The 27,090-nt window shown below is 37.8% G+C and overlaps 1 protein-coding gene across 2 annotated transcripts in view; it reads left to right on the plus strand.

The window, feature by feature from the left end:
• Positions 1 to 27,090, plus strand: part of VCL (vinculin) — a 118,986-nt gene that overhangs the window by 68,750 nt on the left and 23,146 nt on the right. For both annotated transcript variants that reach the window (XM_080643101.1, XM_080643102.1), the window contains exons 3-11: positions 7,429 to 7,579; positions 7,756 to 7,864; positions 9,777 to 9,899; positions 11,397 to 11,557; positions 19,726 to 19,816; positions 20,616 to 20,763; positions 23,974 to 24,127; positions 24,843 to 25,018; positions 26,749 to 26,939. In XM_080643101.1, the coding sequence (XP_080499227.1) occupies positions 7,429 to 7,579; positions 7,756 to 7,864; positions 9,777 to 9,899; positions 11,397 to 11,557; positions 19,726 to 19,816; positions 20,616 to 20,763; positions 23,974 to 24,127; positions 24,843 to 25,018; positions 26,749 to 26,939 (1,304 nt within the window). The remainder of the gene's footprint in view (positions 1 to 7,428; positions 7,580 to 7,755; positions 7,865 to 9,776; positions 9,900 to 11,396; positions 11,558 to 19,725; positions 19,817 to 20,615; positions 20,764 to 23,973; positions 24,128 to 24,842; positions 25,019 to 26,748; positions 26,940 to 27,090) is intronic.

Raw genomic sequence — 27,090 nt, forward strand, 5'->3', positions numbered from 1 at the left:
AGAGAATCATGTTTGTAAGTAGGTTGAACTTCTGAGGGCAGGAGCAGTGCTGTCTTCACCTTCTCCATCACAGCTTTCCTAATCTTTCAGGTAAAAATGACTACTCCCACTTTTATGTTCCTTCAACACATGCTGGATATACTTCTAAATACTAATTTGTATTTGTTTACATGTATGTCTCTGCCTAAGTTGGTAACCCCTTAAAACTAGGGACTTAAAAAAAAAACTATTTCCAGGACTCCTAACATGTAGTATGTGCTCAATATGTCAGATGAACAAATATATGAAAGGATTAAGCTAAATGAATTTAAAATTAGTAACTTATTAGTATTTCTGGATGCAGTCTAGAAGAATGTTTAAAAATGACTTGTGGCGGCCTGGCCGGCGTGGCTCAGTTGTTGAGCGCTGACCTACAAACCAGGAGGTCACAGTTGGATTCCTGGTCAGGCCATATGCCCAGGTTGCAGGCTCGATCCCCATTGTGGGGCGTGCAGGAGGTGGCCAATCAATGATTCTCTTTCATCATTGATGTTTCTCTCTCTTCCTCTCTGAAATCAGTACAAATATATTTAAAAAAAAAGAAAAGACCTGGCTACTTCTTCTGACCATCTCCTTTTAAAATAAAATGACTTGTGGCAATCAATCTTTCCCATCTCTGTATTTGTTTTCCCCCTTATTTTTCTTAAATAAAAAATTCAGTATACGGTTGTTTTTTGATTAGGGATCATTGAAGTCATATGGAACTGAATTTGGAAACTTTACATCTCTTAAATTGTATCAAGTTATATCATGTGGTAATTCTTGGAAGAATGGATTAAATGAGTGAACATATTTCGGGTCCCATGAGGCTGTCTTTGGTCCATTGATCTAAACCATAAGAATTTTCTATTAATTTAGGTTGCAGACTCAAAGGCAGAGGGAAGCCTTAACCTGTTAGTTGATGGATTTAAAGTATCACTGTTATTAATGTATAGTCAAGATTTATAATTATTTAGGAAACAGATCTTAGCCCTGCTGTCAGTCTCTAAAATGATTTAAAAAATTCGGATTTTTGTTAAAAAGTATAATATCACTTTAAGAAGTGAGGCAGTTTTAGTGTTTAGTGTTTCCACAGACAACAGACTCCTTCCTGTTTCTGACTACTGGTTAGTCATGGTGGGATTAGTTTGGCTTTTATGAATGCCATTAAATTTTAATGTACAGATCAGATGTCTTATTATAGGAAAAAAATGGTGCAGTGTCTATTTTGGCCCTATCATTTTACCATACAAGGGAACCATTAGAGGAGAATCAAAGTAATTCCCGCAAAGCTTTCATCTTTCTTTCTTGTTTCCTTTCTCTATGATGACTACTTAATTTTTGTTTTTCCCTAAATTTGAAACACTTATGCAGTAACTGGATCCTTACAAATAGGTGTAGTGCAACAGTTGCATTCTATGATGCTTAGGTTTGCTATAATTTCATCAAGATTCCTGTTACCTGGAAATAAAATCAAGTTTGTTACTTTTTAAAGTTAATTTCTATGGGCCAAGTGATTTCATGATTGCCTGTAATTGTTGAAAATTCACTCATTCATTTAAATATTTATTGAGCACGTATTATGTGTCAGGCATTGTAGTCTATGAACACATTAACGAACAAGATAGACAAGGGCGTTGCCCTGCTAAACTTATAGTCTTGTGGGAGATAGTGAAAATTAAACTGAGAGGGTATGATAGATATGTCTCGTGAGAGCACATAAGAGAGGTACTCATAGATTTAGGATAGTTTCCTCAAGTAAGAGGCTTTTAAAAGTGGAGTTTAAAAGAACAAGTAGGGGTTAGTCAAGTAAAAGAGGGGAGAGAGAGGTGTTTCAGTTAGAGGGAATGGCTATAAAAAACCTTGAAGCAACGGGTAAGTGCTCTCCAACTAGTGGTCTTTAATGAGTGGTTGGCTATTCTTAAAGGACTTTTGAAATGCTTCTCTGGAATATTTTAAAGTTTTCATTTAAACATTTTTAAATCATAACTTTAGTTGCAAAACATATATTTTTTGCCATATTGTATACTATATACACGTATTAAAAATGTTTTCATATAAATTTCACTCATTAATTTATGGAAAACATCTGCCATAATCATTGTCAAAGCCAGTCCTCATTGTCTAAGTAGAATGCCAAACCAAATTTACTTTTTTTAAAATTTCTTTATTGATTAAGGTATTACATATGTGTCCTTATTCCCCCATTATCCCCCACCTCCCATTCATGACCCCACCCCCCTGTTGTCTGTGTCCATTGATTAGGCTTATATGCATGCATACAAGTCCTTTGGTTGATCTCTCCCCCTTACCCCCACTGTCCCCTACCTTCCCCGAGGTTTGACATTCTGATTGATGTTTCTCTGTCTCTGGATCTATTTTTGTTCATCAGTTTATGTTGTTCATTATATTCCACAAATGAGTGAGGTCATGTGATATTTATCTTTCTCTGCCTGGCTTATTTCACTTAGCATAATGCTCTCCATCTCCATCCATGTTGTTGCAAATGGTAAGAACTCCTTTTTTACCGCAGTGTAGTATTAAAGAGTAAGGAAAAAGAAGTATTTTTCTATTTACCCACATAATTACTACTTTGTGCCCTTTTTTTTTCCTTTCTGTAAATCCAAATTTCCATCTGACATACTTTTTCTTCTTCCTGAAGGACTTCCTTTAACATTTTTTAAAAATGAATCTTTATTGTTCAGATTATTATAATTGTTCCTCTCCCCCCCCCCCCTTAGCTCCCCTCCACCCGGTTCCCACCCCACCCTCTGTCCTTACCCCCTCCCCACTCCCGCACTGTCCTCATCCACAGGTGTACGATTTTTGTCCAGTCTCTTCCCGCACCCCCAACACCCCTTTCCCCCTGAGAATTGTCAGTCCACTCCCTTTCTATGCCCCTGATTCTATTATATTCACCAGTTTATTCTGTTCATTAGATTTTTTTATTCACTTGGTTTTTAGATTCACTTGTTGATAGACATGTATTTGTTGTTCATAATTTTTATCTTTATCTTTTTCTTCTTCTTCATCTTCTTAAAGAATACCTTTTAGCATTTCATATAATACTGGTTTGGTGGTGATGAACTCCTTTAGCTTTTTCTTATCTGTGAAGCTCTTTATCTGACCTTCAATTCTGAATGATAGCTTTGCTGGGTAAAGTAATCTTGGTTGTAGGTTCTTGCTATTCATCACTTTGAATATTTCTTGCCATTCCCGTCTGGCCTGCATAGTTTCTGTTGAGAAATCAGCTGACAATCGTATGGGTGCTCCCTTGTAGGTAATTAACTGTTTTTCTCTTGCTGCTTTTTATATTCTCTCTTTGTCCTTTGCTCTTGGCATTTTAATTATGATGTGTCTTGGTGTGGTCCTCTTTGGATTCCTTTTGTTTGGGGTTCTGTGCGCTTCCTGGACTTGTAAGTCTATTTCTTTCACCAGATGGGGGAAGTTTTCTGTCATTATTTCTTCAAATAGGTTTTCAGTATCTTGCTCTCTCTCTTCTTCTGGCACCCCCATAATTCTGATGTTGGTATGCTTGAAATTGTCCCAGAGGCTCTTTACACTATCTTCATATTTTTGGATTCTTTTTTCCTTTTGCTTTTCTGGTTGAGTGTTTTTTGCTTCTTTGTATTTCAAATCTTTGACTTGATTCTTGCGATCCTCTAGTCTGCTTTTAGGTCTCTGTATAATATTTTTTATTTCAGTCAGTGTATGCTTAATTTTAGTTGGTTCTTTTTCATATCCTCAGGGTCTCGCTAAATTTATCGGCCTTTTCTAGGAAATTCTTGAAAAACCTTATAACCGTGGTTTTGAACTCTATATCCAGTCGTTTGCTTTCCTCCATTTATTTCATTTGTGATCTGTTTCTTTGTCTCTGCATTTTAGCTGCTTCCCTGAGTTGATAGAGTGGCTTTGTGTGCGAGGTGTCCTATAGGACCCAGTGGCTCAGCCTCCCCAGTTACCTGAGGTGGACACTCTTGGTGCACCCCTTTATGGGCTGTGTGCACAGTCTTGTTGTAGTTAAGCCTAGATTGTTGTTGGTATCACTGGGAGGAGTTGACCTCCAGGCCAATTGGCTGTGAGGATCAGCTGTGTCTACGCTGGGGGAGCTTCTGTGCTCAGCTTGGATGGGGCGGAGTCTCAGGGTGGAGCAGACAGCCTTGGTTTCCTGTCAGCCCCGCCCTAAGAGGCCTCTGGGTCTCAGTGTCCCTCGGCAATGGCTGCAAGCACCTCTGAGAGAAAGCTGCCCTCGAGTTTTGCCCGCTGGCAGACAGTCCAGTTTCTCCCCGTATGAGTCTGGGGCCCCCGGGTCTCACCTGGAACTGGAGTTCAGCGCAGTGGGGAGCCTTTGTTTCCCTCCCATTCGAGAAAGCCAGCCACGTATTCAGCCGCCCACCCTTTCCCCATGTGCGCGTCTCCGCATCTCTGCTCTCCGCAGCTCCTCTGAGTCTCCGTGTGCTTTTCTCTTTCCTTCTAGTTGTAGAATTTCCACTCAGCCAGCTTTCCGGTGGTTCTGGATGATGTCCGTTTTGTCTTTTAGTTGTAGTTTTGAAATTGTGCGAGGCAGCAGTATTGGTGTTTACCTATGCCGCCATCTTGGTGTTTTTTTTCTTTAACATTTCTTATAATTCAAGTCTGCTAGTGATGAATTCTTTCAGTTTTTGTATATCTGAAAAAGTTTTTATTTTGCATTAAACTTTGAAATATATTTTCTTTGGGTATAGATTTTGACAGATTTCTTTTTTCTTTGAGTACTTTGCTCCACTGTCTTCTGGCTTGCATTATTTCCAAAGAGAAGTTTGTTGTTATTCTTATCCTCATTACTTAATGCAGCAATTTTCAATTTTTTTTTTAATCTCTTGGCACACATAAATTAATTACTAAAACTCTGTGGCACACCAAGAAAGATATATTTTATTTTTGCTGATCAGACAGAAAAATTGGTATAATTTTGATTCATTCATACCAGATGGCAGTTGTTGTCATTTTTTTAATTTGACAATTTAAGGGAAAAGAGGTCAGTGCCCATGACTAAATAGTCAGGTATTGCAAGTTTTAAAAATTCTTATAGCACACCAGTGTGCTGCAGCATATTGGTTGAAAATCTCTGACTTAATGGGTACAGAGTGTCTTTCTGAGGTGATGAAAGAGTTTTGACACAAGAGAGAGGTGGTGGTTATTCAACATTGTGAATACACTAAATGCCACTTAATTGTATCCTTTAAAACAACAAATTATGTGTTACGTGAATTTCACCTCAAATTAAAAAAATTATATTGAGATTCTATTTTGGTCTTGCATATTGATGAAGATACATTGTTTTTTATTACATGCTACATTATTGAGACTGTGCAGAAACAGGCACTCTAATCCACTGTGGTAGGAATGTAAATTAATAACTTCTGTGGATGGCAATATGGCATTTGTCAAAACTAAAATGTCCATACTTTTGACTTAGTGATTCTATTGCTAGACTGTCTACTACAGATCTATATATTTAAAAATGATATGTATTCAAGGTGATTCATTGCAGTAGGCTAATAAATTATGGGCTAGTTATGTAGTTGTATAAAAGAATATAAGGAGCTTTTTATGTATTTTTATAAGAACATGTCCACTCACTGCAGAGAATTTGTGTAGTATGATACTGTTTGTGTAATAAAGGTGGAAGCCTATATTTTTATTTCTGTATGCATAAGGTATCTTTTTTTGAAGAATACAGAGAAAGCTCATAATATTGGTTACAAGTAGATGGAATTAGAATGCCTAGGAGATTAGATAGTGAAGGGAAGGTTTTTCACTGTATGCCCTTTTATTTTTATATATGTGTTTGTGTTATGTATGTGAACATACCTATTATGTATTTTAAAGTTACTAAAATTTTTAATTTAAAAATGAAAGAGGAACAGTAAACAACAAGTTCTCTCTAAGTGTGATTTAAAAGCCACCTCAGTTCACTGATGTTTATTACATACTGTCTCATGGCTCTAACGTTTGTGACTTAGCTTAGTAAAGTGCATCTTGAGACTTAGAATAGTGTGGGTTTTTTTGTATCTTTAATATGCATACCTATAGAGTCCATAGCTCAGTGCTTTTTATGTAGTTGAAATTCATGTTTTGGTTTATTTTTATACTTGTGGAATTTTACATGATTTCATTTGATCCTCAAGACAACCCTGTGAGTGGCCTTTTATTTGCATGTCACATTTTCTATGTTTTCAAATAAGAATATATAATTTTGACTAAATATTTTAATTTTAAGAGATTTGTTCCATATTTTTTTAAGTTGTAAAATGATCACATAATGGGTTTTTGGATATAAGATTAGAAGAGATGATCTATCAGGTTCTTTTCAACTCTGAATGGATGGGTGAATGAATGAATACATTTTAGTAGTACATGAATAGAATAGAATAGTTGGTTTATGCATTTTGGGTTCTTCTTTTAAATGAACCCCTGTCCCCCCCCCCAAAAAAAAACATGCTACATTTGGCTCATCAGATCATTTATATTATTAAGCTATATCAATATTAAGCTATTAGAAACTGGTTCAGTTATTAATGCCAATGACATTTTATTTTTTAAATATATTTTTATTGATTTCATAGAGGGCGAGAGAGGTAGAGAGAAGCATCAATAATGAAAGAGAATCATTGATTGGCTGCCTCCTGCATGCCCCCTACTGGGGATTGAGTCCACAACCCCAGCATGTGTTCTTAACCGGAATTGAACCTGGGACCCTTCAGTCCACAGGCTGATGCTCTATCCATTGAGCCGAACCAGCTAGGGCAATGGCATTTTAATTAATAACATAGTTTTTGAGAACTGTTTTCAAACAGCCCAGTGGATTTGTCAAACAAATCCATATAGCTAGATGAATGAGAAATTTATGCATCACCTCATAATTTTTCTTTGTGTTTTCTCCTATTTCTTTGCTTTTCTGATTATTAAATTTCACTTAACACAGTGCTTTGAAAAATTTTTTAAAGATGCTAAATCTGAAACTGTTGTCAAGGATTTCAGTTCTTGGTGTAGTGTCTTTTAATGGCAGTGTGCATAGGTGAGGAGTAAGGAAACAAAGGAGATACAGAGATACAGCAACCTGAAGTAAAAGGTCTGAAACATTTTCTCATCATTTTTTGTTGCCAGGAAATATCAAAGAACAAAGCTTAATTAGTATAGTGAATAATGAATGAATGATTGTGCTGCACTTAATGTATATTTAAGCAAAAAACTTCTATTATAAGATAGTCTTGGCTATTTTTTAGGTGGAAAAAATGTGAATTTATATCCATTTACATTCTTTGTATTTACATGTGATATTCGTCTGCTTCATTTTGCCAGTGATATTCTTTCTATTTGCATGTGATATTCTTCTGCTTCATTCTAACTCCCTATTCATTCCCACAGGGTTGAAAATGCTTGCACCAAGCTTGTCCAGGCATCCCAGATGCTTCAGTCAGACCCTTACTCAGTGCCTGCTCGAGATTATCTAATTGATGGGTCGAGGGGCATCCTCTCCGGCACATCGGACCTGCTCCTCACCTTTGATGAGGCTGAGGTAGGCAATCTGAGGCCCATGCAGATCTCTTTTAGACAGAAGACTAGCCTCAAAGATAATAATGGAGGATTGATGATTGTTTAGAATGAGAAAATGTTGAATAGCTACACATCTGAACTACTGTTGTTTTCTACTTAATTGTTCACTCAGTTGACTACTGTGAAATATATTTCCAGGTTCGTAAAATTATTAGAGTTTGCAAAGGAATTTTGGAATATCTTACAGTGGCAGAGGTGGTAGAAACTATGGAAGATTTGGTCACTTATACAAAGAACCTTGGACCAGGTTAGTCATATCCAGTTTTTATATTAACATTTTTATGGCTTGTCCATGTTTGATCAAGAGGAAAAGGCACTCCACTCTATTTTTTGCAGAAGATAGGTAATGATGCATTAGGCTTTTAGGTGTCTGTACTTTGTTGTTGGAGCTAATGCTATGCTTCTATTGAGTAGATATCATTGTCTCTGAAAGCTGAATCTGCTTTCTACAAATCCTGGCCCTGTCTAATGAATTAAACTAGACATTGCAGATGTTGCTGGAGAATGTAGGAAATACTTTTCCATGGCTGTAATGCTTAAGGCCACCCTGAACCCTGACCTCTCAATTCCACACTACACAGCATTCCTTCACTGTCTGCCAGCTGGCCTGAAGCTCTTTATGACCTCTTAGCTTGCTCATTAGCCCGCCTACTATTATGGATTCATGCCCTAGCCCAAGAATGCATAATGTAATCAGACCTAGAAGGAGAGAAGAGCTACTGTGGCTAAATCTCATTCTGAAATGACTGTTTAGTCATCTGAGAATTGAATATTCAAAATACATGAACAGATACCAGCTTTTGATGTTTTAGATATATAACATTATTAACTTGAAGGTTCTTGGAGTGTGAATGAGACTAATGACAAGACACATCTGATGTTTAACTTGTCAGTATTAAAGATCATATACTACCTTATAAAATTCTTGCATCTTATGTTAAATGATTTTTAAATTTGATTTAAGGGAGAGAGGAAGAAAGAGGGAGAGGGGAGGGAGAGGGAGAGAGAGAAACATTGATGTGAGAGCAAAACATCGATGGGCTGCCTCCTGCACTTACCTGGGATTGAGCTCACAACCCAGGCATGTGTCCTGACTGGGAATCAAACTGGAAACCTTTAGGTGTACAAGACGGTACCCAACCAACTGAGCCACACTGGCCAGGGCTATTAAATGATTTTTAACTAGCAGTATTTTCATGAGGTTCCAGTACAGTTATTCTGAGAGCTTATGGCAGTTAAAAATTTCTCTGAACCATCATTGAAAAGATCACCAGGAGATGGCTTTAGTCCTCTTTTAACTTTCTCATAGTACTGGAAAAAGGTTTTATTTCTTCAAATGAAATCTTATGCAGAATCCCAACATATAAAAGACAAAAATGGAGCTACCCTGGATGAAGAAGGGGCTACCCCATCTTTTCCACCCCACCGTTCCCATTTTCCTTTGGTACCCCTTAAAAAGCTGTAAAACTATTTAAGAAATCTTGAGAACAGCTTGAAAAATCAAAGCTTAGAGTCACATCACCTTCGAATAATACCCGAAGTCAACAGAAAGTGCCAACAGGCTGATTCCAAAACACCAGATGCTTTCAAACGCTGTCATCACTAATATTATTTTTATAATATTTGTATTTCTAATTATAAAAGTAGTACATTCTTATTTTGGACAAATTGGAAAGTACAGTAAAACATAAAGATGAAAACAAAACACATTATTATAATTCTTAAGATTTTTTTCAGTCACTAGATTCTTAGTACCAGGCTCACATGAGATTCTTACCTACATGGACACATTGGGCAGATACTAGTACATGGTGTGAAACCTGCATACATGGTAGCCAGGCAAACTGGTGACTTTATTTTTTACAAATATGTATTTATTCACTTGAATACCTTTTTATACTTGTGAATGTATTTATGCCAAATGTGAAAATGATGTCACATTTAGTTTTACATTTAATAAGTTATTTTTAATGAAAAACATAAAGTTGCATTAAGTTAGAACTGTCTTAAAAAATTCTCTGCCATAAATGCTAGCGTTCAGCAGTAGTGTCTGTTGTTTAAATAAGTGAGCTTTCATAGTAATTCGTAGTGGACTTAGGCTCAGAAAGCCAGACTCTGGGTTGTTTCACTACTCACCCTGCTTATTCCTTATGCCCCAGGAATGACTAAAATGGCCAAGATGATTGACGAGAGGCAGCAGGAACTGACGCACCAGGAGCACCGAGTGATGCTGGTGAACTCAATGAACACCGTGAAAGAGTTGCTGCCAGTTCTCATTTCAGGTATTTTCTGCCTATACTTTATCTTATGGGGAAAAAATTTTAACATGTTCTAGACTCTGATGTTTGTTTTCTTTTGCTGCTTATTTGCATGTCCTTCTGCTTGGGTAAGAATGAGACCCGATGGATTGGTATTACCTGAAGGCTGCAGCTGATGATTCATCTTCTCCAATGCTCTTCTTTTCTTCCCTTGTTTGAAACTGCCCTTTCTGTTGCCTAGTTCTGTTCTTCTGAAGCTCTTTTTCTGGGAGGTGGAATCTCCTCTAGAAACTCTAGTCTTGGATGTTTGGATTTTGACATCTTTATTTGTATTACAATAAAGCAACTAGGTGATTGGTTGGATATTATAGAGTACTGCAGTATATGATAAGGAAGTAAACCCAGAGCCTTTTTATTGTTGGTTAACACAGGTTTTTTGTTTTGTTTTTAATCGAAAGAATTTAACTTTTCTTTACATTATAGAGCTGGTGGTCTATGCCACCTGGGGCCACCTTCCTTTGGGCAGAGTCCAGAAATGCAACATGGGGACTGTTCTCTAAACTAGCAACAGGGAGCTGCACTTGTCAAGCAGCTAGTATGTAGCAGGCGCCTCACGGTTATGTAAGTTATCTTAGTCAAGTTGTGGGTTAGTTAGTTTAATTCTCAGAGAGCAGCTTTATTTAAAATTTTTTATGAGGCATGCCACTGTGACCCCGGGCTACTGCCTTCCTGCTTTGGCATTTCAAGTAGAAGCTAAAAAGGAGATGCGAGTGTAAGAATTCAGAAAGCCCTTACATGAACTAGAAAACAAACCTTTGTAATTAGAGTCTTCTAATCTCCATGGAAATATGTTTTTGAGGCCAATAACTGTTTGATGTGGCAGAAAGGTTGTTGGGAAGAGGATTTCTAAGCTGGGTAACTCAATAAAGTGTTGATTAGTCTTTGTTTTTACAATTTTAATTATTTTATGGGAGGAAATTCTTTTTCTCCACTGATTCATATTATTATTATTTCTTCTTCTTCGCTGTTGGGGGTTAGAAAGTCTCTGCTACATGTTGAGAGAAATCCTGGAAGATAAATTGAACACTTTGGGAACTCCCATTAGGATTGGGGGCAGCAGCATTCTCAGATTACAGTTTTAAGTAACTGTTTTCATCTGTCCCATAAGTTTGTGTTAGCTAGGGACAGTGTTAGGGCTGGGATGCCAGCTGATTTAGAAGGATATTGGGTATTTTGTGATCGTAGGTCATCAGCATATGCATGTTAAATTAGTTCCCTGATCATGTTGTGCTGATGTTTTGTACCTTCAGTTTTCATTACAGTAAAAGTTGCGATATTGGAACTTTATTGGCAGATTTGCAGTGTTTGTTTTCTCTCTCCTCCCCCCCCCCCCGATTTTTTTTGGTAAGATCTTAGAAACCCAAAACATGTGTTCAAGGTGTGGAACATTTTGTGTGAATATTGTTGTACAGCAAAATTCAATTCCAACCTTAGTTTCTGATCTTTCGTATATTTTTACAGCTATGAAGATTTTTGTAACAACTAAAAACTCAAAAAGCCAAGGGATAGAAGAAGCTTTGAAAAATCGCAACTATACTGTAGAAAAGATGAGTGCTGAAATTAATGAGATCATTCGTGTATTACAACTCACTTCGTGGGATGAAGATGCCTGGGCCAGCAAGGTAAGTTTTATTGGAGGAGAAATGAGCAAAAGCCAAATTCTCCCCTCCTGGGGGTTTGATTGTCTCACATTTTATCTTGTAACTATGTGTATCATAAGACTACTCAGATATTATGAAAGTAATTTCTTCTTCCCTTTTGTCTCATGGGTTACTTGTTGCTTTTGTAAATTCCCTTTGTTCCTCGATAGAACAATCAATAGGTATGTGGGGTGAATGTTGGTTGAAGGCTGAAATATGTTCCTTTTCCTTCAGGCTGGATTAGGTTGGTGGAGGAATTCTGGTGTGGTGTGTGCTTCCCGGGGTGGGAGCCCTGCCTTTTATGTGGGCAGTTGTTGCTAGGTAACTAAGAGACTTAATATATCTATGACTGGTTTTTATGGAAAACTTTTCCTAAACCAACCTTTGACCCAGAGAAATCTACAGAGAAAACTTGGCATTTCTAGGTATGTGCCTTTATCATTCCATTTTTCCTCAGGAAAGCTTAATTAAAATATTAGTTTTCACATTTGTCAGTTAGTGTGAGGGGTCCCTTCACTCTTTAGAATTTAGTCTAGAACTTCTTCTTGGACTCCAAAAGGGTTGGTGGGTTCCCTCCAGAGCTGAGCAGCAGTAGTTTTGTGTGGCTGCTGCTCTAGTCTGCTTCTCCCTATCCAGTGACTATTTTGAGGGAACAGAAATACTTGGGTTTACACTTTCCTTGTAGGAACCCAAGAAACACACTGTCTCCAGCACCCAGCTTACCCACGTGTGACCCAGATGTAGTCTCCAGGGTCACCTAGCGGGCTGGTAGCCCACTAAGAGGGGATTTTGTAGTATGACTTCCATTTGGTGCTCAGTGGGGCTATTTGTCCTCAGGTCACCTATGAGGTAAGGTCAAAACTGGGGCCTCAAACTAGAAAGTGGATCTAAATATGCAGAAGAAACTAGTCAGCTTATCTGAGTTATGGATTTGTTAATAGAGGCACGAAGTTCTTGAACAAGTTCTAAGACTGTATTTTAAATCTGTATGGTAAAATCATTTTAATTTTATTTAATTTTGTTTTTGCGTATTTGACAGCTTTCACTTCCCTGTTATGACTTCTTTATGCATCTTTTTTTGTTTTCTTGTTTGTTTTATTCTTTTTTCTCACGTTTAGAAGGTAAGCTTTTTGTTGCCCTCTAGTTTTCTTTCTTTCGTTCTTTTTTTTTTTTTTTTTTTTTTTTCACTTAAAAGAGAAAAAGCATGTCTGAGGGTGTTTGTGCTGTGTGCCATGCCTTATTCTGTGTGCCGGTGTGTAACACTGTGCTCGAATATGTGTCAGATTGTGATTTAATATGGGACTCAAGGCTGTGCTGGGCAGACTGACTCGAGCTCATCTTGAGCAATGTCTTCGGGGAAAGCAAAAGAAAACACTGAGGGCCTGTGTTTTATTGAGTGCTTTCATTCTTTGAGAACTGTCCTGGTGTAGTCATTCCCACTGACTTCATTTGAAGGGCAGGTTTCCCCATGTAGCTGGGTGACCCCTACGTTACCTGTGGACCCTGATTTTAGGAATCTTCCAGCTGATGTCATCTCTATCATCAGTCTCCTTTGCAGGCTCTGGAATTTTGCTTTTGGAGATGTGCCATTATGGTGTCAAGCCATAATGAAAATGGGTAGGCTAGAGAGTTTAGATGGAGCATCTGTCCTTCACAATAATCCTCGTCTTCAAAATCAAAAGGAGAAGAGTAAGGTGTATCTAAAGTTTTTCCTGACTTCAGTCCATGGCTCACTGCATGTTCTGCTCTCTGATCTTTGAATCAGCCATCATTCTCCATAACCTCGCGGTCCCATAACCTAATCTCTTTCCTTATTCTCTTGGCTTTGCTTCCAAAAGATGAGAAATAGTAAAAAGGAGGAGCAGGAATTGCAGCCTTAATGCTTATCTGTTTTCAGAGGGGAAGAGCCATCCATCATTTAGTAAATAAGTGTTACTGAGCTTTATTTTGTGCGAGTGTTGAGAGCTACTTTAAAAAAAAAAAAAGTGGTCAGTTGAATGTTTCAGGATGAGGATTAGACACTTAGGGGGATGAGATATACAAGGGGAATGGACCTGGGGTCCACCATGTACAGTCTTGTAGCTGCCTCAGTTTTATGCTGCTCTGGAAGGAATCAGGCTGGTAAGATGCTGTAAAACCAGCAGACTGAAAGAAAATAAATAAAATTAGTTCAGCCTCAAGGAGCCCAAGTACATAATGACATCAGAATGAGCAATAAATGTTTATTTGTAATTTCATTTTGTCTTTGTTATGCATTTACCTGGTTCAAAAAGCAAAATGCTATAAAATGATATATATGACAAATCTCTCTCCTAACCCCATTCCCATCCACCCTACTTCCTCTTTCCCCCTAAGAGTAATCATTTTTATTAGTTACAAGAGTACTTAGGAAAAAGAAATTTTACCTTGAAAATGAAAGTTGGTAACTTGGGTTTTGGGTATGTTTCCGTTTTAGTAGCATTATGCATCTTACATTGCTCTGCTGTAGGCAGTGGATTAATCAGACCTATTGTCTGTCTGTGACCCCTGGCTTCCCATTCTGTTTAATACATACGGCATCTTTTACCTTCTCTTGCCCCTACCAATAAAGAATTAACTTTGTCTTACCATACTTGTTTCATGCTTCCCTATTGGTGCAGCTTTCTCCTGGAAAGTGATGGTTCCTCTAGAAAAGTGGGGGAAGAAAGTAAGTGGAAAAAATTCTTGGTAAAAGTACATCTTGCTGAATAAGTTAAGATTTTAAAGAGGCAATGCAATAGCTGATCATTTTACCTCCATACCTACATTAAAAATACCGGTTTACAAACTTAAAAATACCTAGACTTTAAATACTTAATTTTATTGTTGTTTTTATTTTTAAAAATTGTGTTTTTATAGAGAGAGAGAGAAAGGGAGAGGGAGAGAGAGAGAAACATCAATGAGAGAGATACATTGATCAGCTGCTTCCTACATGTCCCCCATTGGGGATCAATCCTGCAACCTGGGCATGTGCCCTGACTGGGAATTGAACTGGAGACCTCTTGGTGCATGGGACGATGCTCAACCAACTGAGCCACATCGGCAAGGGCAAAATACTTCATTTTATTTTGAGAATAAAAATTTCCCCTCTTTAAGTCAACAATCATCTGATAAGTGAGCATTAAAAATTAGTTTAGCATTTTTCCAGGGAATACATTATGAAACAAAAGAATTTATGAGTTAAAAAATTCTAATTCAACCCCTTTAGCAATCTATATATATGTTTTTGTATTTTTATTACTTGTATCTTGATGCATGCTGAGAATCAAGAGGAAATGAGAACAAATTTTAAAACCTTTTTATTGTTAAGAATTTTTGAACCCACATAGGTGCTCCTGCAACTACGCCTTGGGTCATTACATACTGTTACTCAGAATTAGTTCCTGTGGTGAGTCTCCTCCCACTGAGGGCCTAGGCTGGTGGTGGTTGAATGACTCAGATGTCTTGCACAGATTACTCTGTTCTTCCAAAGAAGGAAACTTGGTTAGAATATGCAATCCTCTAATACTTGCCCTTACTGCAGACCATTGGGATTTAAGGGTTGATTTTTATTTCATTTTTGAAAAAATAAGGCTGCATGTGAGCTTTTTATGAGGGTCCTAGTGTTTTATTTTAGGAGCTATAAAACAAAAGATTTATCTCTCGGAGTTGGAGATCAATAGTTAATACAGGCTTTTATAATATTTTATCCCCGCTCTGTGAACAGGAGAAAAGCCCAAAATGTTAAAGGAATTGAAGTTTCCCTTCTGATCCAAGTGATCTCTAGTTGGTACTTCTGATTGTGTGCTCATAGATGGCAAAGAGTTTTAGAGCTGGGGAGGTACCAGTAGTCTTAGCGATGGGGAACTCAAACCTGTGAGGGTAACTTGCTTGAAGTCTCAGGGCTGAACAGCCTTCTGCCATTGCTTAATGCAGTCTGTAAGATATTCTACTGCCCAGTCTCTTCTTTCCAGAAACATCTTTGAGTAGGAATAGTAGGATGGGGAGGTGTTCATGGGAAAAAGGGAGAGTAGGTTGGGCAGTGAAAGAGAGGGGATCCTTAGTCCCATATTTACAATTTTCAAGAGCCTGTGATTGCAGGACCTTACTTTCCTACCACAGTTCCTCTTGATTGTCTATAAAAGGAACTCAGTGGTTCTTAGTATTATTCTGTGTTACTTAGTTCTAAGTTGACATTAAATTTCAGGACTGTTTCAGTTCCTGGGAATGTATGTAAGAAGGAGTTCTTTTAGGTTGTTCTTCCACCTCTTGGTATGTGGGAGGAGTGCCAAGGCACTGTGGTTTTTCATTTAAAACATGAACTCATAAGAGTTTTACAGTAAAAGGGACCGTGGTGGGAGGGGACCAGCTGTTGCTGAAGCTGCATGACCAGATCTGGCCGTTTACACTCTTAAGAAAAAAGAACTAAAGAACTCAGAGAAGAGATCGGTGGAGACTTTTCTCTTTCCCAAATTTGAGATTTTACAGAGACAATACTCAAATGAAGGTGCTGTTTTTTTCTCTTCCGTGTCATACCCAGATTGTATCCTGGATACTTAGATTTACATGACAAGGTCTAACTGAAGGCTTTTTGGTACACAGGGTTATGATTATTTCCATCCTTTATAAATATATCTTCTTAAAAATATTTTTATTGATTTCAGAGAGGAAAGGAGAGGGTGAGAGAGATAGAAACATCAATGATGAGAGAGAATCATTGATTGGCTGCCTCCTTCACACCCCCCACTGGGGATTGAGCCCATAACCCTTCAGTCTGCAGGCTGACGCTCTATCCACTGAGCCAAAGCAGCTAGGGCTATAAATATATCTTAATAGTGACTTACAGTCCCAATTGTTCAGTGAATTTGCTTATATCACATCCAGTGTAAACATACTTATGTTGCTTATGACAGAATTCTGTCAATCCCACAATAAACACTGCCTTTCAAAAGCAATATGTATGAGATTCTGGGAGATTTGAATATTTGTTCCCACAGACATTTTTGTTTTTAATAGATATGGCATTAAAATGTATTGTGTTTAAAATGATGATTTAAAATTTGCCCTATTCTAGAAAGAATTTAAGGTAGCCCTTTTAGTGACTGTTTTAAATCTATAAATTGTCTAAAATTCACACTACTAAAAATTTTGGTAACTAATTGAAATCTCCACTTTAAAAATGCAGCTTCATTCTAAATTTGCCATTGATTCTTTTTAGGGGGAAATGACCATCTCTTAATTTTAATTAAAAAAATTTTTTTTATTGATTTCAGAGAGGAAGGGAGAGGGAGAGAGAGATAAAAACATCAATGATGAGAGAGAATTACTGATTGGCTGCCTCCTGCATGCCTTCTACTGGGGATCAAGCCCTAAACTCGGGCATGTGCCCTGATGGAAAATGGAACTGTGACCTTCTGGTGCATAGGTTGATGCTCAACCACTGAGCCACACCTGCCAGGCTTAACTTTAACTTCTTGATGTCATATCTCCCACTGAGGAGAAAATTACTCACTTCCTGAGAATTAGAGACTTTCCTTGAAGTGTGGTAGCCATTCACACTTTATTAGGGAGGAAAAAAAAAGCAATGATATTTTAGGATAATAAAGCAAGTCCAATTTTTTCCATTGTGTTTGAAATCATTTTTGGGCAATGGAGAATAAAAGCAGTCTTTCAGGTTAGTGAGAGTTATTAATTTGATTCTAGGGCTTATTTCCTGGGCAGTATTAACCAAAGTCAAAATCGACAAGGCAAAGATTGCTGAGTATTATAGAAGGTTAGTGGATTCTTTGGCAACTCTCTTTGTTAAAAGAAAGAAAGTCTTGAGGTTCATGTAATAGAAAATAATGACATTTGATGTTGATCAACCTGAGATCAAATTGGATTTCTAGGACTGAAGAGCCCTTGTTTCTCAATTTGTAAAATTAAATTACATTTAAATTTGAGGTTCTGTGAAGTAATGAGGGAAAAATGCCTCCAGCAACCTAGCATGCAGGAACTGCTCAGTTAAAGTATTTCCTAACTAGTAGTCTTTAAATCAGGCGTCCACAAACTACGGCCCGCGGGCCACATGCAGCGCCCGCCGAGGACATTTATCCGGCCCGCTGGGTGCTGCTGCCTGTCCTGCTTAGCAGCCAACTCATCCCGGGCCCGCAGTGCGCATAGGAATTTGTTCATAGTTTTTTTTTAAACTATAGTCCGGCCCTCCAACGGTCTGAGGGACAGTGAACTGGCCCCCTGTTTAAAAAGTTTGAGGACCCCTGCTTTAAATGCTAGGATAGACACTAAAAAGTTTTTCTGATTATAGTTTTCTCTTGAATTTAGATTAAAAAAAATGCAATAAATATTATTTTCACTGAAAATATGTGGATAAATGGTTATTAATAGATTTGAAATTAATTATTTTTACATGGATGCAATATCTCTTCTTCAGAGTGTGCACATACTTTCTAGGTAAGAGCTTGTGGGTTGTTTTTTTTTTTTAAATCTGTCTCTAGACAAAGTCCTATAACTTGTGTTAGACACTAAAGGCTATCTAACTCTAAGGTTAGGAGATGCCTGAAATACTCTTTGAAAAGGTATTGATTTGGGCCACACTAATTTGGAATTAAGCTAAGGTGACCTTTGTCTTACTTTTGAAGGCAGGTTTGCTGCACAGGTGAAAGAACGAGATAGAGGAGGAGCAGGCATTTAAACCATTTGAGAAGCAAAGCATTTTAAAAATGCCACCTGTCTACGTGTACTAATCACAAATGGATATTTTGAAACAGATCCTCTTACCACTCTGCCTCTTATTGGTAGATAGCTACCATAATTCCATATAAGTTGATAATAAAACAAATTTATTTTCATTTTTTCCAGTAATTTAGTTCACTTCTCTGTAGTTATGGCTGAGAATTTGCTCTTAGAGCCAATGTTGCAACAGGAGAACAATCTGTATCTGTTTCAATGGGGGAAGCAGGTAATCCAAAGCTGAGTCCTATAATTTGAATAGGCATTTAGGAAAAGCTGGGATCAGGCTCCTGACCTTTTAAGCCTATGAGTGCTCCCAGCCCTTATTTTTGCTAGTGCCCTGTCTTGTTTGAATTGAAGTGGGGGTGGGGAGATGCTCCTGGTGCCCCCGTGTGGAAAACATGTGGTACAACACCTTTAAGAACCCAAGTTTTGCCGGACTGAAAATTGAAGTTAAGGATATGGGGTATTGCCTAGAATTTAAGAGGTTAACTCTGTGGTTTGGTGAATGAACAAAAGGGAGATAGGCTGTCTTTTAAAGTGTAAGAGACTTGAGAGATGGTTAGTCTGTCAATTGTGAGAATGAGTACATGGTATTGGTTATAGTGTTATGTGCATTTTTCTATATTTTAAAAACGTTATTGAAACATATGTATATTTTTTAAGTGACTAGTCTGTTGTTTCACCTTCTCATGCTATATCCTGGGAGATCTTATGTTAATTTTGTTAGTCATTGTGAATCGTGTTGTAAATATCCGTTGAGACCCACTTATTTTATCCTGCCTTTCTTCCAGGTCAGGGATGTAAGGGAGCTAAGGATGAGGAGCGGCAGGGAAGGCCGGAAAAATGCTTCTTTCTTGCATTACATTTAGTGGTTTATTTGTGGAATTAAAACTAAATTGCTTGGTTAACATTTTCATTTATTTTCCAACCAGTAATTCCAATTATTTTAGATTAATTTAATATAGTAAAACATTACCCAGTATATGTGTATTTCCAAACAAGATGTAAAAGGATTTGTGGCACCACATGCTAATGAAGCTTCCCCTAAGCTGAAGCGGGAGGGCCTTGGCAGAGCTGCAGTAGGTGAATGTTGCCTAGTGGAAAGGCTGATACTGAGGCATGTGACAACAGGGCTTGTTCCTGCTGAAGACATTAAGCATCTTTTGGCTTGAGCTATCTTACCAATTTTCACAGTTTAGCACTAGGGAGATCAGCAAACAATAGAATTAACTGAAAAGTTGCATGCAAGATGCTGCATTTTGACAGAAATAAGCGTTATGGTGTGATGAGAATATTTTTAAGGCTTTGTAGGACTACCTTACCTCTAGTGTATGTTAATGCTGTCACTTCTCTGTCTTACTTTGTACCGTAGTATTTCAATTTTTGCAAATGACATAATTGTGGTATTTCTCTTTGGGAAGGACACTGAAGCCATGAAGAGAGCATTGGCCTCCATAGATTCCAAACTGAACCAGGCCAAAGGTTGGCTCCGTGATCCCAGTGCCTCCGCAGGTAACCTTCTGGTTGTACTTTTCAAGTGATACAAGAAAAAGCTAAAAAGCAAGCAGACAAAAGAAAGTAATCTTCTGAGAATCTCAGAACCCTGAGATAACTACTGTAACATGTAGGGGCATATACCATTCAATTAGTTTTGACTAATTGAAGCATTACTAGGTCTTAGAAGAATGGAGGACATAGACTAATCAATTCTTATCATGGGGAATAAACCAAGCTGAACTGGGTATTCTTTGCAAAATTCTTGATTCACCACTTCCCTGAATCAGAAAGGTAATTATTTTGAATAAAAACTCTTCTCTTCTTATTCCCTTTGGGCATATTTATGTCAACAAAGTACTTAATTAAACTGATTAAATAATGATGCCAATAAGAATTGGAAACCAAAGTTAGCTTATATAAAGATAAGCCCCAAATAGTTTATTGAGCTAGGCTTTATGGATTTTCTCATCTAATATTTATTCAGTTTTAGATAAACATTTAAATGAATGTGAAAAGCCTAATGGAGGTTGGAGGTGCTGAGTACTATTAAATTGTTAGAGCCCATTTTCATCATCCATATTCTAACCACAAGCTGCTTATTACCTTCTAGATGGCTATGGTTCCAAGTATCTTTTTTAGCAGTACCTGTGGTTGTAAAGGCAGTGCTTGGCTGTTAGCTATCAGATGTATTGTCTTCTGTTCATCTTGTCATTTGAAAGTATCTGTTCCTTCATGAATGAAACGACTTGCAGAGCATCCTCTCTAAATAATTAATGTGTTAACAATGTAGATATTGAATATCTCTTTATTTTAGGGGATGCTGGTGAGCAGGCCATCAGGCAGATCTTAGATGAAGCTGGAAAAGTCGGTGAACTCTGTGCAGGCAAAGAACGCAGAGAGATCCTGGGAACCTGCAAAATGCTAGGGCAGATGACTGACCAAGTGGCTGACCTCCGAGCCAGGTACAGTTCCTCTGCTCTTACCAGAGCAGTAGTCGGTCATAGATAGGACCTCACTCCTGACGGAATGATTCAGAAGCAAGTCTGTTAATTTTACTGTGTTGTCTTTGGCTAATAAACAAAGTGGTCATCGTACTCTATTAATTCTTTGGAGAGGGACGTGAACTTTTCCTTCTTTAGCTTGGTCATTTCTAGGCTCTTTTAAGGTTCTGTTTCATCATTCAAATGAATAATGATTCATTTGGTTTCTTAATTCTTTCACCCAGCTCAAGTCTTGGCTTTTAGAACTTTTTCTCCTATAAATTAAATATATATAGTTTGCTATTAAGAAAACTCAGTATAGTATGTATAAGTTTTTTGGGGGAACTCATTCATAGAGTTAATGAAGTTATAAAAGATCCTAATTTTTATGGAATTTTATAGTATGGACATTGGGAAAAATTTAAGTAACATGAGAAACTAGTATAGATGAAGTTTAATTTTGCTTCAAGAATGTCATGAAATATCTTTTTTAAAAATATTTTTTAATGATTTCAGAGAGGAAGGGAGAGGGAGAGAGAGATAGAAGCATGCATGTCCCTCACTGGGTATTGAGGCCCCCACCCCCACCCCACCCCAGGCATATGCCCTGACCGGGAATTGAACCATGACCTCCTGGTTCATAGGTCAGGCTGTCATGAAATATCTTGAGATAATTAAAATATGCAGACCTCAGAAACACTCTTTGACATATTGCACACCCGGTCTCAAATATATTACTATAATAGACTTAAGAATACAGTTCTTAACCTTTTTATGGACCAACAGCATTTTTATAATCCAATGAAAGCCATTAATCTCTACCTAAAAAGTGCATGTAAACAACATTACATATACTTTCCAGAGATTCATTGATCCAGTGTGGCCCTGGAAGCTCCAGGAGCTTCAAGTTAAGAGTCTCTACCTTGAAGGGGGTGGGGGAAGGCACAGCATGAATAAATGGTATCCCATTGAACTCGGTGAGCCTTTTTCTCCTGCTGCGAAGCAGTCTCCCCTGTCATGAGCATGACAAGAACTTTACAGAAAGGACAAAAAGAAGTTCTGTCCCCATTCGGAGAAATGCCAGCGCGTTTGATGAGATTTTGGCTCTTCTGATTTCTCACTGTTGGCTCTTTTGTCTGCAGCCGTTTCACAGTGTGGTAGACAGTTTTCATTTGGAATTCTCAAGTACACAGGTGTATGTGCTCAGAGAAAGATGAATTTGAGCAAGAGAATGAGATAGTTTCTCTATGGGATCAACCATTAATCTGTTATGGGCCCAATTCACTGTGGAGCCTATAATATGCTTTCAGGATGAAAGACTAGAAAGCCATCTCCCTGTCATTCTTTCTTAAGTATGCCTCACTATTTAACTTTTTAATGGCTGAAGCTCAGTAAGTTTCCTCAATGATATTCTCTGATTCAGTCACCTGAGGCTTCTAGGTGGTAAGTATATACTTTCCCCCCATGGGACTCAATAAACTTTTATTTGCTTATTTTTGTTAATCCTCACCTGAGCATATTTTTCCATTGATTTTTAAAGAGAGTGGAAGGGAGGGGAAGAGACACAGAGAGAGAAACATCAATGTGAAAGAGACACATCATTTAGTTGCCTCCCACAGGAGCCCCAACCAGGGCCGGGGATCAAGCCTGCAACCGAGGTACATGCCCTTGACTGGAATTGAACCTGGGGCCCTTCAGTCCATGGTCCGACGCTCTATCCACTGAGCCAAACTGGCTAGGGCTAACCTTTTAATTTTTAATGAAAAAAACTATATAGCCCATAAGTATTTTTACTTTTTCAAAGTTGGACTCATACCAAAAAGGTTCCTCATCATCAATTACTAGATTTGAAGAAAAAAAGCAAATTAAATCATGACCAGTATATTTCCTAAAAGTCTTTCACTCCTCTGCCATGTAAAATCAGGTATAAATACAAGTAAAAGGTATAAATGCCTTTTATATACCTTGCAATTAATATTGAGTTGATGCTTAAAGTATAGGTATAGATGAAAAATAAAGATAAATTTATAAAGAGGATAGAAAAATGAGTGGCGGATTCGTACTATTATTAAGGGAAGCAAATATGTTTTGGAGTTTATCCTAAAATCAGAAACTCAGGTTAGGACAATGAATCATCCCATTCTACCAAATGACAAATGTGTGACCCTATCACTGAGCTTACCAGTCTGGGTAGATTACAAAATCTGAGCTGGTAAAAGGAGGGAAAGTTTTACTTTGTTATGATTTGAAAAGTATCTTCCAAGGGAAAAGAAGTTTCTACCAACTTACATAATTTTTTTTTTTTTTTGGTAATAGTACCATATCACTTCTTAGCAAAATAGCAAAATTAGTTCTTTAGAAATTTGATGGGAAACAGTGGTTTCTCATCACCATGTGCTTTTTCCCCTCAGTACTAACTGTTTTTGGCATTTATAGATTGCATAGGAGTGGAAGGCAGATACTTAAGATTATCATTAGGTTCATTATAATAAAAAATGACAATTCAATAATATTAATAGTTATATATGTATATTGCTTTATAACCAGAATGTTTTCAAATATATCTTTTTGCTTGAAGCTACTTTGTTTGATAAGCAGGGCACCCCTCATTTTATAAGTTAGAAAACTGAAGCCCTAGAAGGTTAAATATCACCGAGAAGGTTCCACAGGTACCAGGAGGCAAGATGTGAACACAGTTCTATTTGGCCCCAGGATGGTGTGCTCTCAGTAACACTATGAATGCTGCCTCCGGAAACAGTTTTAATGTGTGCTTGCCCATAAATAAGACAATCTAATGTGCTGTTTATTTCTAAAGCACACATTACTATGGTAACAAAACCCTCCATAGCAATAAGATCGCAGGCACATTTTCCCCCTGAAGTTTAGAGTTGATTATGTAATCCCCACCAAGAGGAGAGTCATTATTATCAAAATCTGCAGGCCTGGTCTTTAAAATGGTTATGCAGCTCCACAAAGCTCATGTGTATTTTTAAAAACAAAGGAGAAAGTAGATGGTTTGGGTTTATCTCTGGTTTTGTTTATCTCTGTATTTTCTTGTGCTGTCTCAGACTTACTGAAGAAAAGGAAAAAGACCAGCATGTTAGCAGAAATGACATGTCCTGTGTTTTTAGTGACATTTTGCTGTTAAGTATCTGAGAGGGTGCAATGACAGCATCTGTCTGTTTTGAGTAGAGGACAAGGAACCTCGCCCGTGGCCATGCAGAAAGCCCAGCAGGTGTCTCAGGGTCTGGATGTGCTCACAGCCAAAGTGGAGAACGCAGCCCGCAAACTGGAGGCCATGACAAACTCAAAGCAGAGCATTGCCAAGAAGATCGATGCTGCTCAGGTAGTAGTGACGATTTTTAAGAGGGGTGGGAAATAAAAGAGAAAGAAATGTACTGTAAATATCCTCTAACCCTCCCCTCTTCCTTCCCTCCCTCTCTCTCATTTACTGTGGGTGGATAATGGATGTTTGTAAGTGATGATTAATTTCCAGCAGTTACCAATGATAACACCTCTCCTACTAACACAGGTTTAGACTGACATTTATCTATATTTTGATAAACATCTTACTTTTGAATACTTGGATTAGTTAATAGTAAGCACTCTAAATACCAAGAGAATCCTAGTTCCTGGTATAGATTACAGTGTATTAAAACTGTTCCTCTCAGAATTTGCAGCTGTATTTGGTCATAGCAATGTTAAGGGTTAAAGTTTTCGGATACTACTGTACTGTAAAAAGATTGCATTTCATAGAGAAACACCAATGTTTGAGAAACCGAAGAATTAATAAGGTGTGACTAATTCAAAGATGAGATAAAGCTTGTAAGGATATTTTATTCTAATGGCAAAGGGGAAATTATTTTTTAAAAGATGAGGGATTGATTTGATTTTACCTGAGCTAGGAATGTGTGTAAAACAATTATGATCAGCATTTCAAAAATCATTACTGGTGTGCCTTTTGATTGCTGGTGAAATATTTCTGATGCCTTGTTAAGTATGCTGTAATGTGATTTTTGAGTGGGTCACAGTGTGCTTCTTTTCCACGTCTGTGTGTGTAGAACTGGCTGGCAGATCCAAATGGTGGACCAGAAGGAGAAGAACAGATTCGAGGGGCTTTGGCTGAAGCTCGAAAAATAGCAGAGTTATGTGATGATCCTAAAGAGAGAGATGACATTCTACGTTCTCTTGGAGAAATAGCTGCTCTGACTTCTAAATTAGCAGACTTACGAAGACAGTATGTATTTAATTGTTTAAATTGCCCCTTAATCGCTCTATTTTCCCCTAAGCACATACACGATGCTCTTCACTGTGCTCTCATTGATTCTGTGTTACGTGACTAAGTTAGATATTACTCTGTTTTTTCATTGACACCATTGAAGTTTAATGACTTATTGCTGATCACATAGTTTTCAATTAATTAAGGATGGTAAGAACTCCTTTTTTGAGATCTGTATTTTCCATTTCTAAGGTAGGACTTTTTCTGCTATATCCTGTTTGTGACATATCTGTTTCCCAGGTATATGAGGAAATTGGTGCCTCGGACTATGCCCAAGCAACTGAGCCACCTAGCCAGGGCAATGGCACCTACTTTGATTATATAAGAAGAAGGGTTGCTCTTTTCCTTTTAATAGATATTTTACTCCCTTAAAAATAAAACCTGTAGCACATGCTAAAAAAACAGATGTAGTGTCAAAAGTATAAGTTGCTTCTTTCCTTTGTCAGCCCTCCAGCCACTTCCCCGGGGATAACATAGTCAAGTATCTTGTGAGATTCTGTTTTTCATGCTGCATTTCCTGCTCTTCCCTGGGAGTGTGCCTAACCCTTTCCCAGTGAGAGATGCTTTAGCATTCTCTGAAGTCTCACACTGACTAAGGGGGCACTGTTGGCTGAGAAAGCAAACTCTTACCTAGGATCATGAAGTAGGAAGTGGATGGGAGCAGGGTAGACATACTTTAGGCAGGAGGTTGTGATAGAGATCAATTGAGGTAACAGCTGAAATTTGATTGTATATCAAAACCAGTCATTTGAGGATCTCTGCTTTAGGCCCAAGTTTTGAATTATTTAGGTTAGGAAAATGCATAATTTGACATTTGTAAAATATAATGTTTATATAGTTAGGTTAATGCTCATTAAAATTAGCCCATTGTTTACATTCATTAGATTTTAAAATATTCAAAATTGGAGACACTATTCTTAGCACCCTAACACAAGTCCATATACATACATAGCAGGCACTCATTAGTGTTTCTTAATAATAAGGAGAGAATTAAGGTAATGGTGATATAACAGGTTATTACTATGTCATGCATATCATATATATATGTACATATTCATACACATACACACATATACCTACATACAATGTGCCTTTATAGGTAATTCGGTATAGCCTATTGCTCCTAGGCTACAAGAGTGTACAGCATATTACTATACAAAACAGCATGAGATTAAATTAAGCACAAGGGGAAATGATACAATCAAGAGATGCAGTAAATACGAGATGTATGAGGCTGCTGCCAGCAAAACAAGGCATACTGTTTTATAGAAAACTTTTTTTAATGCTTTTTTAAAAATAACTACTACTAGTTCTATTTCAGCTACTACTACACAACAAATATGGCTACTTGGGCCCACCTAGTTCCTCAGGGAACTAGTTTTTCAGAGATGACAGGCTGAAGGGACAGCTAACGCAGTGACGATTGATTGAGCTCAGCTTACCAATGGGTGTTCGTGATTGAGCTAAACGGATGCAAACTTATATTTAATGTCTTAGCTGGAACAAAACTATCTGAATTTAGATTATTAATTTCTTATTTAAGGGCCAAATAGATAAACTATTCTTCTTTCAAACCAAGTTCATAATCATTAGCAATTTGACATCTTATTAGCATTTGTATCAGCAATTACATCATCTCAGTGTAAATAGTGTCTGTGTGGGACAGAAAGGCTGTTTTTTCTCTACAGGGGGAAAGGAGATTCCCCAGAGGCCCGAGCACTGGCCAAGCAGGTGGCCACTGCCCTGCAGAACTTGCAGTCCAAAACCAATAGGACTGTGGCCAATAGCAGACCCGCCAAAGCAGCGGTCCACCTTGAGGGCAAGATTGAGCAAGCACAGCGGTGGATTGATAATCCCACAGTGGACGACCGGGGAGTCGGTAAGGCCATCAGTGCACTTAACCATCTTTAAACTGGGCTTAGTGAAAATAGGCAAGTTGTTGATGGAGATCCTGCATCATCTGTAATTAAGTGCAGAAGGGCTTCTCAGTCACTGGTGAGTGAGTCATTCTACAGTAACTCCATTTCCAA

Source organism: Plecotus auritus, assembly GCF_963455305.1.
Source record: "Plecotus auritus genome assembly, chromosome: 9".
NCBI classification, from domain to species: Eukaryota; Metazoa; Chordata; class Mammalia; order Chiroptera; family Vespertilionidae; genus Plecotus; species Plecotus auritus.